The 17048-nt window shown below is 40.4% G+C and overlaps 1 protein-coding gene across 1 annotated transcript in view; it reads left to right on the top strand.

The window, feature by feature from the left end:
• The window catches only part of SLC9A7 (solute carrier family 9 member A7), a gene marked incomplete at its 5' end in the record, with an annotated part of 140646 nt that overhangs the window by 58777 nt on the left and 64821 nt on the right, over nt 1-17048 (top strand). Inside the window, 2 exons of the mRNA XM_082865268.1 lie at nt 9681-9880; nt 11845-11922. Of these exons, the coding sequence (XP_082721394.1) occupies nt 9681-9880; nt 11845-11922 (278 nt within the window). The remainder of the gene's footprint in view (nt 1-9680; nt 9881-11844; nt 11923-17048) is intronic.

Raw genomic sequence — 17048 nt, 5'->3', positions numbered from 1 at the left:
TATTTATTAATTTAGGCCAAATTATAAAGGCTGATAAAGGTGGGCATCCTTGAATTTAATGGCAGGTAAGAGGCTGAAAATATGTAGTTGCTTCCTTAGGCATCAGAACTAAGGCTCTTTTCTTATAACTCAAATGGGGTAATTCCTTGTTAACACATGGCTACTGGCTAATGTCTCTGTAGTCTATTGTCGTTTACTGAGTGGTTGTGGTAGTCAGATGCAGGGATGGGTGGTGAGTACTCATTGAGCATTGCCTTCAGGAAAATTAGCCCTGGAGATGAGGGACAGGCACTTAAGTGGCAGTCACAGTGCAGTGCAATCATTGTTATTGTTCTGATAACGTAGTCACTATCAGAGAGTGTTCCGGAAATGCATGATGAGATGGGTTGCCACATATGGTTGTGTACATTGTGTCCTGAACAATTCCAGGGAGCCTCTTTCATGTTGAAGTCTGTGAGGGCAGCCCTGATTGTGGAGAATCCAACCCGGTCCTGTGGTATCAGGAAGGGCTTCCCTGCCTGGAAGAAGTGATATCTACATTGTGACTTGAAGGACGAGTAGGAGTTAACCCATTGAAGATGGTTAGGGAGCAGAGAGTGGGAAGAGAGTTCCAGGCAGAGGCTCAGAGGAAAGATTGATTAATTTATTTCAAAAGGTAGCTGATGTTTAGCTGAAAGTCTTGTCCTGGACCTTTAAAGAGTGGCAAATGGGTCAGGAAAATGTGTGATAATCTGCTGTAGTAACATTTGTAGTCCTTTGGCAGTTGACTTGAACTTGATTAGTGTGTTTTAATTAAAGGGGGAATACACAAAACAGCAATTAAAATGTGTTGAGTGATGATTCAGCCACAAGTACACTGTCCTTGATTTTGGGAAATGTCAGAGTATGAGGCAGAATCAAATATTCAAATACCTGACTTAAGGTCCTTAGACATTATCCAGGAATCTGCTAGCTTCCCATTATCTTCTCAAAATCTGTGAATTTTATTTTAAAAGCATTTTAAAGAAAATATGTTTAAGAATTTGAGTGGTCATCCATATTGCTTGGGATTTGAGGGGTTGAATTAGTGATACTCTCTCTGTTATCAAAATTTGGAACCAATTGGGAGATAAAGGAGCCAGGTAGATAGAGCTTGGAGAGTGTGGTTTGGGTGTGTGGCAACAATGGCTTCCTGAGACTGTAGCCCTGGATTAGACAGAAATAATCTCTCTGGGCCCTGGAGGTGTTGAGCCAGCAGAGGCCCCTCCTAGAAGGAGGCAAGTGTAATCAGTTTATACTTGGGTACCATACTGGACTCTAGTTAAAATTTCAGTCATCCAGATGAATGGATGAAGAAGATGTGGTACGTATATACAATGGAATATTACTGAGCCATAAAAAGAAACGAACTTGAGTTATTTGTAGTGAGGTGGATGGATCTAGAGTCTGTCATACAGAGTAAAGTAAATCAGAAAGAGAAAAACAAATACCATATGCTAACGCATATATATGGACTCTAAAAAAAAATGGTACTGATGAACCTAGTGGCAGGCAGGAATAAAGACGTAGACATAGAGAATGGACTTGAGGACACGGGGGCGGGGTGGGGGAGATGCTGGGGTGAACTGAGAATAGCATCGACATGTATTACACTACCAAATGTAAAATAGTTAGCTAGCGGGAAGCAGCAGTATAGCACAGGGAAATCAACTCGGTGCTTTGCGATGACCTAGAGGGGTGGGATAGGGAGGGTGGGAGGAGGCTCAAGAGGGAGAGGATGTGGGGATATATATATGCATATGGCTGATTCACTTTGTTGTACAACAGAAACTAAGACAGTATTGTGAAGCAATTATAATCCAATAAAGATCTATTTTTTAAAAAGTTCAGTCATCGAGTCCAAGTCTGCCTCCTTGGTTCCTAGTTTTCAATGAAAGACTCTCCCACTCTTCCATTATATACTAGAATGGGCATCTCCATTTTGTAAAGACTGTCAGAAGGTATGTGGTATCTGGTCACCCACAGAGAAATGCTTTGCAGCACAGCAATGATGAGAAGATGTTCCTGGTGTCCCAAGAACTTCATGGGACAATATAATGATTTTTCCATATCTTGTTTTCCCAAGTAGATATCTAAGACTTAAAGTCATTTTCTTCCTCTTATTCTTAACTGTGACATTCCATATTTAGGGAAACTACTTAGCAATTATGGTGTTTTTTGACTCACATAAACTTGTTCCATGTTGGTTTTAATCAAATCTTTGGAATTTTAGCTGTTGAAGAAGAGGAACATCGGATTGGAGGTTGAACTCTTGGCTGATGGGCCTGATTTTCACTATTTTAGTATCTCATATACTGATGGAAGCAAGACAGAACATTTGTCTTGAAGGGCTACAGACTCCGTTTATTTCTTTAATTAAAGTCAACCTTTATCAGAATAGCATTGGCTGGCTGATTGGTGATTCACAGATTTTCTGTTGTATTGTCAAGAGTTATCAGATTTGAAGCAGCTAGAACTCTCATACATTGCTTGGCACTGGGTATATTGTTGCAAAATGGTATAGTAACTCTGGGAAATGATTTGACCAATTCTTATAAAGTTAAACATACACTTGCCCAATCACTGAGCAATCCCACTCTGGGTACTTGCCCTAGAGAATTGAAAACATGTTCACATAAAACCCTGTTTTATGGATGTTCATAGCAGCCTTATTTGTGATAGCCAAAAATATGCTTGACATCATTAGGCATTAGGGAAATGCAAATTAAAACCACAGTGAGATATCACTTAACACTCTCTGAAATAGATACAATCAAAAGACAATAACAAGTGTTGTAGAGCATGTAAACAACCTTTAACTCTCATACTTTGCTGGTGGGGATATAAATTGTATAAAATGGTATACAGTTTCCCAAGTGGAAAACAGTTCAACAGTTTCTTAAAGTAGTAAACATAGATTTACCATATGACACAGCAGTTCTGCTCCTAGGTTTCAACCCTAGAGAAATGAAAACATATGTCCATACAGACTTGTACGCAAATGTTCATAGTAGCATTATTCATAATAGCAGAAAAGTGGAACCAACGCAAATGCTCATCAACTGGTGAATGGATAAACAAAATATGGTATATCCATACAATGGAATACTATTCAACAATAAAAAGTAATGAAGTACTAATACCTTTCTTCCACACTGGGTGAGCCTTGAAAACAGTATGCTAAGACAAAGAAGCCAGACACAAAAGAGTACATATTGTATGATTCCCTTTATATGAAATGTCCAGAAAAGGCAAATCTATAGAGACAGAAAATAGATCAGTTGCCTGGGGCTGGGAGTGGGAAACAGGGAGTGACTGCAAAAGGAAATGTTCCAAATTAGATTGTGATAATTGCACAACTCTGCGAATATAATAAAATCATTGAATTGTACACTTAAAATGGGGAATTTTATGGTATGTGAGTTGTACCTCAGTAAAATTGTTTTTAGGGCTTTCCTGGTGGCGCAGTGGTTGAGAGTCCGCCTGCCGATGCAGGAGACACGGGTTCGTGCCCCGGTCCGGGAAGATCCCACATGCCGCGGAGCGGCTGGGCCCGTGAGCCATGGCCGCTGAGCCTGCGCGTCCGGAGCCTGTGCTCTGCAACCGGAGAGGCCACAACAGTGACAGGCCCGCGTACCGCACACACACAAAAAAATTGTTTTTAAAAAGTATTTCACTACATATTCAAAACAAGTAACAAAAATATTTTAAATGAATTCTCCTTGAAACGAATATATCAATGAATAGCACAGCTGCATAATAAGTAACAGAACAAGTAGAAAAGGATATTGAAAAGGCTGTAACATACATTCTTAATACCAGAGTCGCTTAAATGACCCCCAAACCTGAAAAATCATTGTCACTGCTGGCATCCATTGCATCCTCTTTATTTGCTCAATTAGAAATAGTTATTACTCTCTTCAAACACTGTGTAACGGGATGTGGAATGGGACGCTTTCTTTTCTCAGAATTTCAGATGAAGCTTTAGAACTCAGAACAACTCCTACAGTGCTGTAAAAATCCCCATAGCGGTGGCCAAACCAAACTGATGATCATCTGCTCCCAGTAGCTCATATAGGGAAGGTGGAGTCTCGTTAGAGAACAGTGCATCCATGCACCTGTTCCCAACTGCTTAACAAAGGCTTATTAATAGAGACATTTAAATATTGCAGCAGGTGGATAGCTGTCTAGAATTACAGCTGAGTGTCGATTTGTTCAACTGTCTTCCCAACAACCTGAGTCACAAAAGCGGAAACTGGCACCAGACTAGTGGGGCTAGTTCCTTTAATGGCCTCATAGCATTTTTGGACAATGCTTTGTCCATAATTAAGTTCCTTCCTCATATCACCAATGGGCACATGCATAAATTGTATATAGGGTTCTTTTTTTGGTTATGTGTTTCTTTTAAACATTAGAAAAGTTGGCAGTTGTATACCATCAGCACAATGTGCAAATACAGGAGTTTTTTCATACTCAAAAGTTGCAACAGTCTTGAGTTTTTTCTACTGAAAAAGTCTTGAATTTTTGCACCTTTGGAGTTCACCATGTTGCTTTAAGCCACATCAGATGTCAAAGGAATTTCATGTATATTTGCTTTCTGTAAAAGTTCAAAACTAAATTCTTTCCTAGCATTAGTCATATACCTGTGAAATCAGTGAGTCTCTTTTCATCAGTTGACATGTGATATTTTTCTGGCCCACACACAGTAGATTATTGCTCTTTGTAATCTGGAACACTATGATGTTGATCCAGTAAAGTCATTAATGCCTCTATTGTTCTCCATCATTTTTTTGGGAATACTGAAGTTTCTGAGCTTTGCAAAATATCTAATGTCAAATTCTAATTCCTTGTAGTTAAGACCTCTTTATAGTTCCCTGTCAGAGGATGTCTTCCATATCTAGAAGATGGAAATATGCCGTTCATGTTTTTTCCAAGTCTTTGTTATATTCTCACTAAAATACCCCTCTGCAGTCCTAATGTCTTGTTCTTTCTTGAAGTGGAAGATGCCACACGTGAACTTAATATAGCAATGACTGTCCTTTTGTGCCATGGACTCCAGTGGTAATAAATATGAATCTAAATGTCTGAGGAGCTACTCAAACTCTACCTTGAATTAGCAGCAAATCCTGTTGCTTGGTATATTTTTGGTCAAAACTATCAATCAGGACGTTTTAACCTGTATCTTTGCTGTGAGGGGGCTTTGTTGCCATATTTTAACACAAGGGGGCAGCATCATCACCTTCACTGTCTCTATCACATCTTTAGCATGGGCACATTGGACCCGGGTAGGGAGGGAAAGATTTTATAAGTATGTATTATTATTTTTAATATTCGTCATCTAATAATGCTTCTAGGTATGATGGTGATGATTACGGACAGAGACTGCGAGGATATTTCCTGTAGTTGAGGAATTTGTCTGCAAATAAAAGCCTCCTGTAAGGAAAAATCTCCTGTTTCCCTTCTGCTCTCAATACTCTTACTGGACATTTCTGTGACCACATGTGTGGGAGTTTTCTCACACCAAAGCAGTTCTCCAGCTCTCTAGTGGATACCAACTGAGTATCCCACAATTTAACTCAACTCTGACACTGTCTACTTGGAAATAGCATCAGATCCCACAGGTCTCATAAGACCCCTGCCCCTCTCACTTCAGAGGTTAGTCACAAGTCCAGGTTATCACCTGAACTTCTGACCAACTGGCTATAAATAAGAGGTTCTCATGTTCCCCTCCTTAGCTTTGATCATTTGCTAAAATAGCTCAAAGAACTCAGGAAGCCCATTTACTTACTATATTGCTGGTTTATTATCAAAGGATATAACTCAGGGACCACCAGATGGAAGAGATGTATAAGGTAAGGTATGTGGAAAGGGACATGGAGCTTCCATGCCCTCTTTGGGTGAGCTACCCTTTCTGGCGCTCCACGTGTGCAGCAACCCAGAACCTCTCTGAACCTGTGTACTTTGGGGCTTTTTATTGAGGCTTCATTACATAGGTGTAATTAATTAAATCATTGGCCATTAGTGATCCACTTAACCGCTAGCTCCTCTTCCCTGCATGGAGGTCAGGGGGTTCCAACTCTGGGGACTTCCCTGGTCATCCAGTGGGTAAGACTCCGTGCTCCCAGTGCAGGGGGCCCAGGTTCGATCCCTGGTTGGGATCGCGTATGCATGCTGCAACTAAGAGATCGCATGCCATAACTAAGAGTCTGCATGCCGCAACTAAGAAGTCCTCATGCCGCAACTAAAAAGATCCCGCATGCCACAATGAAGACCGTGCGCAGCCTAAATAAATAAATAAATAATTTTAAAAGTTCCAACTCTCTAATCACCTGGTTGGTTCCCCTGGCAACCAGCCCTCATTCGGAGGCTAATCCGGGAACCCCCAGCCACCAGCCACCTCATTAGCATACAAAAAGACACTTAGCACTTCAGAGATTGGGGGGGCGGGGGGGGGGGGTTTAGGAGCTCTGTACCAGGAAACTGGGACAAAGACCAAATATATATTTCTTATTATAAATCACAGTATCACAACTCCTCTTTTGTTAGAATAGTTGTCATTGTGAAGACCCTGTGCTATTGTGGTTTATTTTTTTAGTTAGCTCTGCAAATAATGAAGCTAGTACTGAAAAGAAACAGTGAGTTATGTAAAGCAGCTATTGATTTGGGAGAAGGATAGCCTTTTGTAAATGACTTACTTTGGTTTCCTGATGAAGACACTGTTAACTGAAGCGAAACGTGTTTTATTCAGGGACTTTACTGAGTACTATACAGCCCAGGAAACAGCCTCTCAGATAGCTCGGAGGATCTGTTCCAAAGAGGTAAGGGAGGAGCCAGGATATATAGGAGTTTTTGCAGGAAAAAAAAACCGAAATGTGTAGTCGAACATCAAAAGATTACCACTAATCACAAAAACCAGACCTGTCAAGTTAATGAATTTAGCACTTTTCTATGTCTATTTCTATGTCTGCGAAGATGCAAGAGTCTGGCTCATTGAAATTATTCCTTTGATATGCTTTTTAACTATCTATGTTCACATCATGTTTTTCTCCATCTGAATTCTCCCCAGGGCACACCTTGGGTTGGGGGGGGCGCGGTTACATTGGCAGCTTATGGCCGGCAATATTCTTTGTTTACTGGAATGGCAGGCAACATTTTTTTTTCCACAGCACCCCCTCTTGGTCATTAGACCAAGGTTTGGGAGGTATTTCTTGACCAATTTGTCCCAAGGTGCTAAGAAGGCTCATTCCTAGATCAGATGAGGATTGTGTTGATAGGCCACTCAATGTGCTAAATTTTGGATTAGGCCCTGTTAGTAACCTAAAATTCTCTGGATCTTCTGTTTTACTAGTCTGTTATGATCCAGGGGATGTTTTCCCTTGTTGCTTCTTCCCACATCTAGAGTTGCACTATTACAGTTAATTCTATATAGAGTTAAATGTATGATCTACTATCTACTACCTCAAGATGTTTAGCCATCAAGAGGCCTGGTTACACATTGGGTAAAAATTGGGTTACAATTGGGTAAAAAGCATATATATATTTAACTGGGGTAAATAGAGTGGACTTGTTTGGGGCCCTTTAATGTTGGGGACCATAGGGGGGTCCCTTTGGCCCATCCAACCTTAGGTAGTGTTGTATCAAAAACCTTTTGTTTTAATCCCATTAACATCTGTTTTATTTATCCCATTTCTTAATAACCATCTGAAGATTTTTATCCCTTTGGGATGAGTCCCTTTAAATTTTTCACCTTTTTGGAAAGAAATCTATAGACTTTCTCTCAGGTTCTTATTTTCCTGTTAATCAACCTAATTAACAATTAATCTCCTGTTCATTAGCATCTGTAAGACCCATTGAGGGTAAGTTGAGACCACAGATGAGGCTTCCCAAACTGGTTTTTTTGTTTTGTTTTGTTTTAAACTGAGGGAGTTCTTAGGTTAGCTATTTTTTTTTACCACCTTCTAATTTGTTTTTTCATAGGTACCAGTAAAATGGCTGTTTATGAGAGCGCTCTAAAAATTCACCAATTTAGACGTTTCCCCAATTTAAAGGATCCATCGTCTGGCCATTGATGAAATATGTTAATAGTGACACAAATCAATAACGCACTAGAGGCGTCCCCACAAGAGAGTGCAAAGGATGCAGCCTTCACAAGATCTAGAAAGTTTACTCCCCAAAATAGTCTTAAGAGAGTAAAGGACCTTCGTTGTACAGGTTGACACAACGAAGGTGAGGATGACAAAGGCCCCTTATGGGCACCTCGTATGACAAATTTCCCTTAGAGCTGGCACAGCCAAGCCAGAAAAAGAGACTGCTCAGGACCCCAGTCTATTTGATTGGCTGCCAAATGTAAACCATGTGTGTACCTTCCAGAGCGTGGAGACCAAGCTGTCAAATTGAGATTATTAAGAACCTCATTTTTAATCTGTAGTAAAATTTTACAACTTTATTTGTTCACAAAAGTCAACAAAGTTCAAGTATGTTAGTACAGGTCTTTAACAACAACAACCACAACAACAATAATAAAGCAATACAGACACAGAGCACAGAGTTTGGCTTAAAAAACTATATCTTTCTGGATTTTATATATTATTTGTTCTTCAGCAATGTCTTGTGAGTTCTCATATGTCTTGGTGTTAAGAGACATTGTAGAACATTATACATAGGATATAATAAACATTTTCTTTCTTTTTCTCATATAACTTTCTCCATTAATGGCAAAATGAGATGGGGGAGCATTTTACCATTCTCTCTCTTAATATTGCTAGCAAAGAACTGAATATAGAGAGAGGTCTGAAGTTTTCCACCTAAGAGAGAATTGTGGAAAGTGTCTGGTTGTTATTTATGTTTTCTTTTTTTTCACATTTCCCTCACTTTTACTTGGGCATGTGTGACTCATGTCCAGGACCAGGGGAGCAACATTTCTTCATAACTCATGGAATTAAATGCTTACACACAATTTTGCTGGTTTTTTCCTCCTAAAGGGAAAACCCTGCTAAGAACAGAATGAGACGGAAAGACTTGCAGCTAATTATGCTAGCTGTGTCAATGGCATAGCCCCAAGAAGCCAGCTCTCCAGTCCCTGAATCATGACTGCGAAAATTGGCACTGTGCTGTTTAGCTCCCTAAGGGATGTAATTATTTTCTCCATGATACCCAATACTTGAAATGACCTCAGCAAAAGCATTTCTTTTCTTTTTTTCCCTTCCTCTAGTGTGTGGCAAAACAAATTGCATTTGTAACAACTAGAAATTCCCGAAGCCTTATCCTCACTGGCGGATGGCCTGAGGGATGCTGCTGGTGCAAATCAAAGAGCTCAGTGGTTCTGCTTTGTGCTGTGCTAGGCAGAAAAAAACTTTGCCTCTTATCACCCCATCTTCCTCCAGCAGAAACCTGAGAAATGAGACATGATCAGTGGTTCATAGTACTCGGAGTACTGTCATAATCCCGAAAGGTACTGTCCTACCTTGTCCTCTTGGTGGCTGAGGGACTCAAACCAGAATAGATGGATTCTTAACCCTTTTGAAGGACTGTGTAGTTGTCCCTAAAATACACATCATCTACCTGGTCTCTAAGGTTACTTCAGAGTTTCTTAGTTGTTGCCATTATTCCCATGCTCTCTGTGTCCTTCCACAGGCCTGATGTTTTCTTCCACTCTGTTTCAGGGCTCATCGTCGGGGTGATCCTGAGGTACGGCACCACTGCCACCAGTGGTCATGACAAGTCACTCAGCTGCACTCAGGAAGACAGGGCCTTCAGCACCTTATTAGTGAATGTCAGTGGGAAGTTCTTCGAATACACCCTGAAAGGAGAAATCAGCCCTGGCAAGGTCAACAGTGTAGAGCAGAATGACATGCTGAGGAAGGTGAGCTCGGGCCACTCAGCCGCTTTGGTCCTGACGTGGTTTTTGATTTTCCGATTCTCTCTCAACTTTGTGAACAGAAATCTTTTGACACTCCTGGAACATCAGTAACATTCCTGGCTGTCAGTTTGGCTAGGAAGCTTTTGGACTGTGATGAGGAGAAGGAACCATATTTGAACTTGAGCCTTTTAGCTTTGTCAGACTGATGTGGGCCACCAATGGTGCAGTGGGTTCGTACATCCCACTCAGCTCCTCTGTCCAACTCCCATCTCTTTTTGATTATGTCTCTTACTCTTGTTATGGTTTAGGGATGAGATTGTTTCTTTCTTAAATTAAGATTGGTTTCTTATTTTTTTTTAGCTTGTTATAATCAGTGTTCAGAAGTGTTATTCTTACTTCTTCGTGGTTATTTTAGCATATTCTACAAACATTTATTGAGTTTCCCACTCTCATTGGTGATTGATGCCAAAGGCTTAATGAATCTTCAGAGGAAAAATGTCTTGTTGTCTTAGAATTTGAGTCCACATGTTGTTTTTCATTTAATGTTGGGGGTAGCTAAAATACTCCACAGGAAAAGGGATTATATATCTCTTCATTTCACTTGGGTGATTTCCAGGATAAGCACAAGATCTGTATTTATCCACATACATTCTAGTACCTTATAGACCCGGGCTTATCAGCAGGAGGGCTTCCGTATAAAGTCTGGGGATCCAAGTTGTGTGAGACCCCTTTAATATGTGAAAGCTTGCAGTCAAAGAGTGTAGCCTGTGCTCCAAAAATTAAATTATTATTGTTCTCAGAATCTGCCATAATCCTTAAAGAAAATTATTCTCAACCTGGAGCGTTCAACATGCCCATCTTCTCTCTGTCCCTAAGGGCGGTCCTAGTGAGCTCTTTGCTCTCAACCCTTCATAAGAATGCATGGGATTTCCATAAACATTTGTGAAATTAAATGCAACTGAGAAAGATACCCAGTGTAATACCACACTAATGGCTGTTTACATTTAATAATTAGAATGGAGATTTAAAATAAGTAATTGAAATAAGAGCCAGTTAATCTACCAACGTGAACAAATTCTTTAAAAAGGTTAGGAGGGGGCTTCCCTGGTGGCGCAGTGGTTGAGAGTCCGCCTGCCGATGCAGGGGACATGGGTTCGTGCCCCGGTCCGGGAAGATCCCACATGCCACGGAGCAGCTGGGCCCGTGAGCCATGGCCGCTGAGCCTGCGCGTCCGGAGCCTGTGCTGCGCAACGGGAGAGGCCACAACAGTAAGAGGCCCGCATACCGCAAAAAAAAAAAAAAAAAAAAAAAAAAAAATGTTAGGAGGCTTTATACAATGTTTAATTCCTTTCTGGATGTGATAAGGCTTTGCTCATAGTTCCAGAGTGATTTCCCTGATTGCCTACAGGTAGTTTTAGTCCCCTTAGAGTTGATGAATTTATGTTGATATTCAGGAAGTCACTAGCACCACTGGAGACTTTGATCTAGTCCACATTACGTATCACAAATGGCTGTTCACTCAAAAGAGACTTAAATTCAGTAAGATTATGTCTATAAATCATTATGTGGTAGGATACAGGAAATTAATAAAGACTCACGACTGCATCTTTTATTGTAGTTGAACCTTTATAAAGGTTTGATAAAAATCAAGATGTTTTCATTTCTTGTTTAAGAACATTGACCAGAAGCTTTCTGTGAGTTCTCAAAATTGCATTGAATTGTTGTGTCTTAATACATATTCAGCAACACACCAAGAGTAGAAGGCAGAAGTACCGTGTGGAGAAGAACAGGCCAGTGCTCATGGGAGCTGTGGCTTCTCTACTGTGCTGAGTCTGTGATTTTTCACATTTATGTCATTTGTTTTAAATATTCAAACTTTAGTCAGTGGCTTAAAATATTAAGCAAATATTATGGCACCAATTGGTATTCAACAAAAAAATTGGCTTTTTTTCTTTTTAAACTTTTAGGTAACATTTGATCCAGAGGTCTTTTTCAACATTCTGCTGCCTCCAATTATTTTCCATGCTGGATACAGTTTAAAGAAGGTAAGGAATTTTTGCCAGTATTTCTTAAAGCATGGGAATCTCTGCTTTAATTTTCCTGTACAATATTCTAGTTTTTTTCCTTCTCTCAGATTGCTTATTACTGTGTTCTATACCCACTCAGAGACTACAGTTGACTCATCATCAGTGACTCATTTCTGTTTTAAAGTCTAGAACTCATATCCATTGCTGGTGGGAATGTAAAATGGTATGGCCACTCTGGAAAACATGTTTGCAGTTTCTTATAAAACTAAAGTTGAAATTACCATATGACCCAGCGATTTTATTTCTGAGGATTTATCCTAGAGAAATGAAAACTACTGTTTACACAAAAAACTGTACATGGTTGTTCATAATAACTTTATTTGTAATAGCCCCAAACTGGAAACAAACAAAATGTCCTACAATAGGTGAATAGTTAAACAAGCATCCATACCATGGATACTACTCAGCAATAAAATGGAACAAACTATTGACACACAAAACAGCCTGGATGGATCTCAAAGGCATTATGCTAAGTGAAAAAAAAATCCAATCTCAAAAGGTCACATACTATATGGTTTCATTTATATAGCATTCTAGAAATGACAAAATTATAGGGATGGAGAACAAATTATTGGTTGCCAGGGGTTAGGGATGGTGGGGATGAGAAGGGGAGGGGGTGGCTGTGACTATAAAGTGGGTAGCATGAGAGAAATCTTCATGGCAGTGGAACAGTTCTGCATCTTGATTGCAGTGGTGGTTACAAGAATCTACACGTGTGATAAAATGACATAGAACTATGCACACACATTGTACCAATTTCAGTTTCCTGGTTTTGATATTGCACTACAATTATGTGAGATATAACCAGTGGAGGAAAATGTGTGAAGGTACCACGGGACCTCTCTGCACTATTTTTGCAACTTCTGTGAATCTATAATTACTCCAAAGTAAAAAATTTAAAAAATATCATTATTGAGGGAGGGTCATTGTGTTCAGCAGCAAGGTTGGGCCTAAGCCCCTAGATATTTAAAATACCAAATACCTTTATAAATAGTGTGAGTGGCTCCCTTCCTCCCCATTGTCGGACTATTCTGTGAAAATTTAGCCTTCAAAAGGACCTACTTCAGATAACAGCCAAGGACCTTGTTTCAGCTGTCTTTCTGAAAGGGGACTAAAGGAAACCTTTTCAGTGAGCCTAGAGAAGAGAGATCTTGGCTGCCAATAAAACTCAGTAACATCCTTAGGAAGTAGAGAATGCCTTCAAAGTTGATAAACCTCTAGATAGATCAATCAAGGTAAAAAAAAAAAAGAGGAAAGAAACAAATTACCTATATTAGGAATGAAAGAGGGGACATCAGTATAGACCCTTCATACATTAAAAGGACAATAAGAGAATAATATGAACAACTTTGTACCAATAAATTTGACAACCCAGGTGAAATGGACAAATTTCTCGAAAGGCACAAATTACCAAAACTGACCCAAGAAGAGATGGAAAGCTTCAACAGCCCTATATTAATGAAATAAACTGAGTTCATAGTTAAAAACCTTTATGTAAGCCCAGATGGCTTCACTGGTAAATTCTATCTAGCATTTAAGGAAGAAATAATGAGTCCTACACAAAATCTTTCAGAACATAGAGGAGGGAACAGTTACAACTCATTTTATGAGAGGGTGCCTGCCCGTCAGGCTGGTTCTTCTGTCAAAGCAAATCTGCAGTTCTCAGAAGGTTTTTAAACTCTTCCCAACCCACACAAATATAGTTATTTATGGAGCATATGATATAAAGAATTTTGCATGTATCCTTTATTTCGGTTTTTATATACATTATTTCTGATCATCACAGAAACTCTGTAAGAATGTGAGCATGGTAGATTACCTCACACCCCTTCTCCCCCAGGTTTCCAACTCATTTATAAACAGACACAAGGAGCTAACTGGCAACTGAATGATCAATTTATGACCCAAAGTCCCTGGTGACGCATCTTGGATGATATAGTTTAGCCCTTGGTAATAGGGCTCCTTACTGCCGACCTCATGAATTGAAGACAGATGCCCTTTAGCCACCAAGTCGGTCACAGTCACAGATACGGAGGCTGAAATGGAGAGATCCTAGAAATTGTTGGGCCTACCAAAGGCTGCCTCTTTTGCTCGTAGCATGGAGGCCATAGGAGCAAGAGCACTCCCCCACTTTCCGTAAGAGAGTCAAGGCTACAAGTCAGGGTCAAGCCAATCTCGCCCTTCAGAGATCACATGGCCCCTTCTTACTGCATCACCTTCAAGGGAGGAGGGATGGAACTTAAGTCCCCTCTCCACAATGGATGCTTGAGGAGCAGGAGGCTGTGTTTCTGCACACCAGCCCAACGCACATCTGGACACTCACAGACATGTAGAGAATGTCCTGCATTTTACTGATGATGAAGCCAAATTGAGAACGATTAAGTGACGTTTGAGGTTATGTAGGTGGTGCAGGACTGAGTCAAGGTTATGCCTGTCTGTCTGACTGGAGGGCCTAGAGTTGTTCCTCTGTGTTACATTCTTTCCAGATACAGGTTTTCTGTACCGAAAAAGTATCCTTTTTCAGACTTATTTATGAGGTTGCCAGAGTAATCTGAATCTATATGTCAGCTATTGACATGTAAAAAATGGTAGATGATCTTACAGGTATAAATAATGTTATTCTTTATCTGAATAAAGAGTTTGGGAACTGCTCTTAAGATCAAATGGGTGATGAATAATTTGGTATTTTAAATAACTAAACTTAATGTATAATCAAGGTCATAGTTGCTTTAAAATGAAACCAAACCGGGCTTCCCTGGTGGCGCAAGTGGTTGAGGGTCCGCCTGCCGATGCAGGGGACACGGGTTCGTGCCCCAGTACGGGAAGATCCCACATGCCGCAGAGCGGCTGGGCCCGTGAGCCATGGCCGCTGAGCCTGCGCGTCCGGAGCCTGTGCTGCGCAACGGGAGAGGCCACAACAGTGAGAGGCCCGCATACCGCAAAAAAAAAAAAAAATGAAACCAAACCATTGGTTGTGAAAGCCACTCTAATGGCTAAAAAAACCCTTAGTGTTTGCAGAGCCTTCCCTTTGTCAGCTTCATTTTCTCAGAAGAAAAACAAATAACAGGCTTTGCCAGTTACCAACTTAAGTTGTTTTTGAAATGCTAGTCTTAAAGGTTATTATTAGCTCTTAGTTTAGTCTCTTTCCTTTTTAATCAGGCACCTAAATAGTTGGTACTTATGTGGTTGCCATCTCTGATTAAATGTTCCCAATTAAATGTGTAATAAGTGTTTCACCATTTAACCTCTGGTATGTAAACAGATTCATACCCTTTGACCTATGTACATGTAGTTGTCATTCAGACATGGGCCTTCTTTTTTCTAACTTGAAAAAAGTACCATGGTCTTAGCTCTGATTTTGTGCTACCACTCAGTTTGCTTAGAGGGCATTGGCAGGGAAAGAATTCACCTATAGAAGCTTTCATGTTTTGTGCATTTCCCCCAATACACACACACATACACACACACACCATGTTCAAATTTGCCAGGGGAATGGGCGATGATGAGGTTTCCCAAGGAGTAGGAATGTAAGGCTTAGAATGGTACAACTAGGAATTGGGATGCCGGGTGGATTTTCATTGAATGCAAACCTTCTCATCCTGATCTGTTTTAGGTTTATATTCTCAAAGGCTTTACCAGGGCATGTCATCTCCTTTTGTTTCTTTTTGCCATTCTATAATGGAAAGGGAAAAGAAGGGAGAGACTGAACCAGTCATGGCCATGTGAACCACATGTGACTGTGAACTGTTAAGGCCAAATAAGAAGATGATGAAAGATACAGGATTCCACTAGACACCTCCTGTCCTTCTTCCCTAAAAGGATGTGGTGGGAATCAAGAAGGGCATCTTGTGCGGTGAGAGTGCAATGCCTTGGGGTCAGAAGACCTGCTTTCCAGTTCTGGTGCTGCGGTTTGGTAGACATGTGACTTCAGGCAGCTCACATCACACTTTTGAGCCTTAGTTGTCTCTCATATAAAATGGTCCAAAAAACACCTTCATGATGAGGTGGTTGTGAGAATTGGATGAGCTAATATGCGAAAGTACTTTGTAAACTATGAAGTATATAATGAAATACTAGGTGTAATAATATACAAATAAGTGGAATGTTATACCTTTTCAAGGTGCAATAAAATTCCAGTTCATATCAACAGATATGAATGGGATGGGTAATTTGTGTGTGTGTGTGTGTGTGTGTGTGTGTGTGATTTTAGAATATATCATGAATGCATTTTTGGTGGTAGATTTACATTTCTAATTTTCTGCTTTGGCTAATATCATAAATACAAATTTACTTAATATATTCAAACCAACCATAGGAATGATTACCCAAAAGAAAGCCGAGTGGCAAGGGAAAGCCCATCTAGGGTTAAAATTTTGCTCCTGGATACTTCGCATGGGTTTCATTGGTCTCATGTCTTGTCCTTGATGCACTCCCTCCCTGGTTTAAGCACTTGATGGAGCTTTTAAAGGCAAGTAGGTCACAGTTGTTGGTTTTTTTTTTGAAGCCTAATTTTTTTTCAAAACAGTGGCATATAAATGCATTAGCATTAAAAAAAGACTGAGGACAATGACTGATTTAGGAGGCAAACATAATGTGTCTATAATATGTACAGGCAGTACCTTCATTTGATGACTGTCAGTGTGGGAAGCCCTTGAAGGATTCTGTTCTGAGCAGGTGGTTTAGGGCCACTAGGGGTTCTTTGATGCCTTCTTCACAGCCTCAGAGAGGGGCAGGCATTGGGGAAGGCTGAAGCCAAGGTCTTAGGTCCTCTGTCTGGAATGCAGGCCAGTGGTCGCCTGCAGCCCTGTGTCTGATCAGACTTTGTGAAGGCTGCTTGATCCAGGCTGAGTGCTTCTTCTGTGCCCTCTCTTTCCCTGATGGTGCTTAGCTCACATGCTGGGGCTCTCCTGCCTTTTAAAATTTCTAGATAAAGTGTTCCTGGTTCCTGTTTAATTAGGGTGTTTAGGGGATTTTGTTTGTCTGTTTTTGTTAAATAGTTATGATTGTCCAGTGTGAACAGCTTTATGCCTTGAGAAGTAAGGATCATGTCTCAGGGTCCCAAGAACATGGATTTTCCCCATCAG

This window comes from Leucopleurus acutus (genome assembly GCF_964270905.1).
Source record: "Leucopleurus acutus genome assembly, chromosome: X".
In the NCBI taxonomy this organism is placed as follows: Eukaryota; Metazoa; Chordata; class Mammalia; order Artiodactyla; family Delphinidae; genus Leucopleurus; species Leucopleurus acutus.
This window is presented reverse-complemented; position numbering and strand designations above follow the sequence as displayed.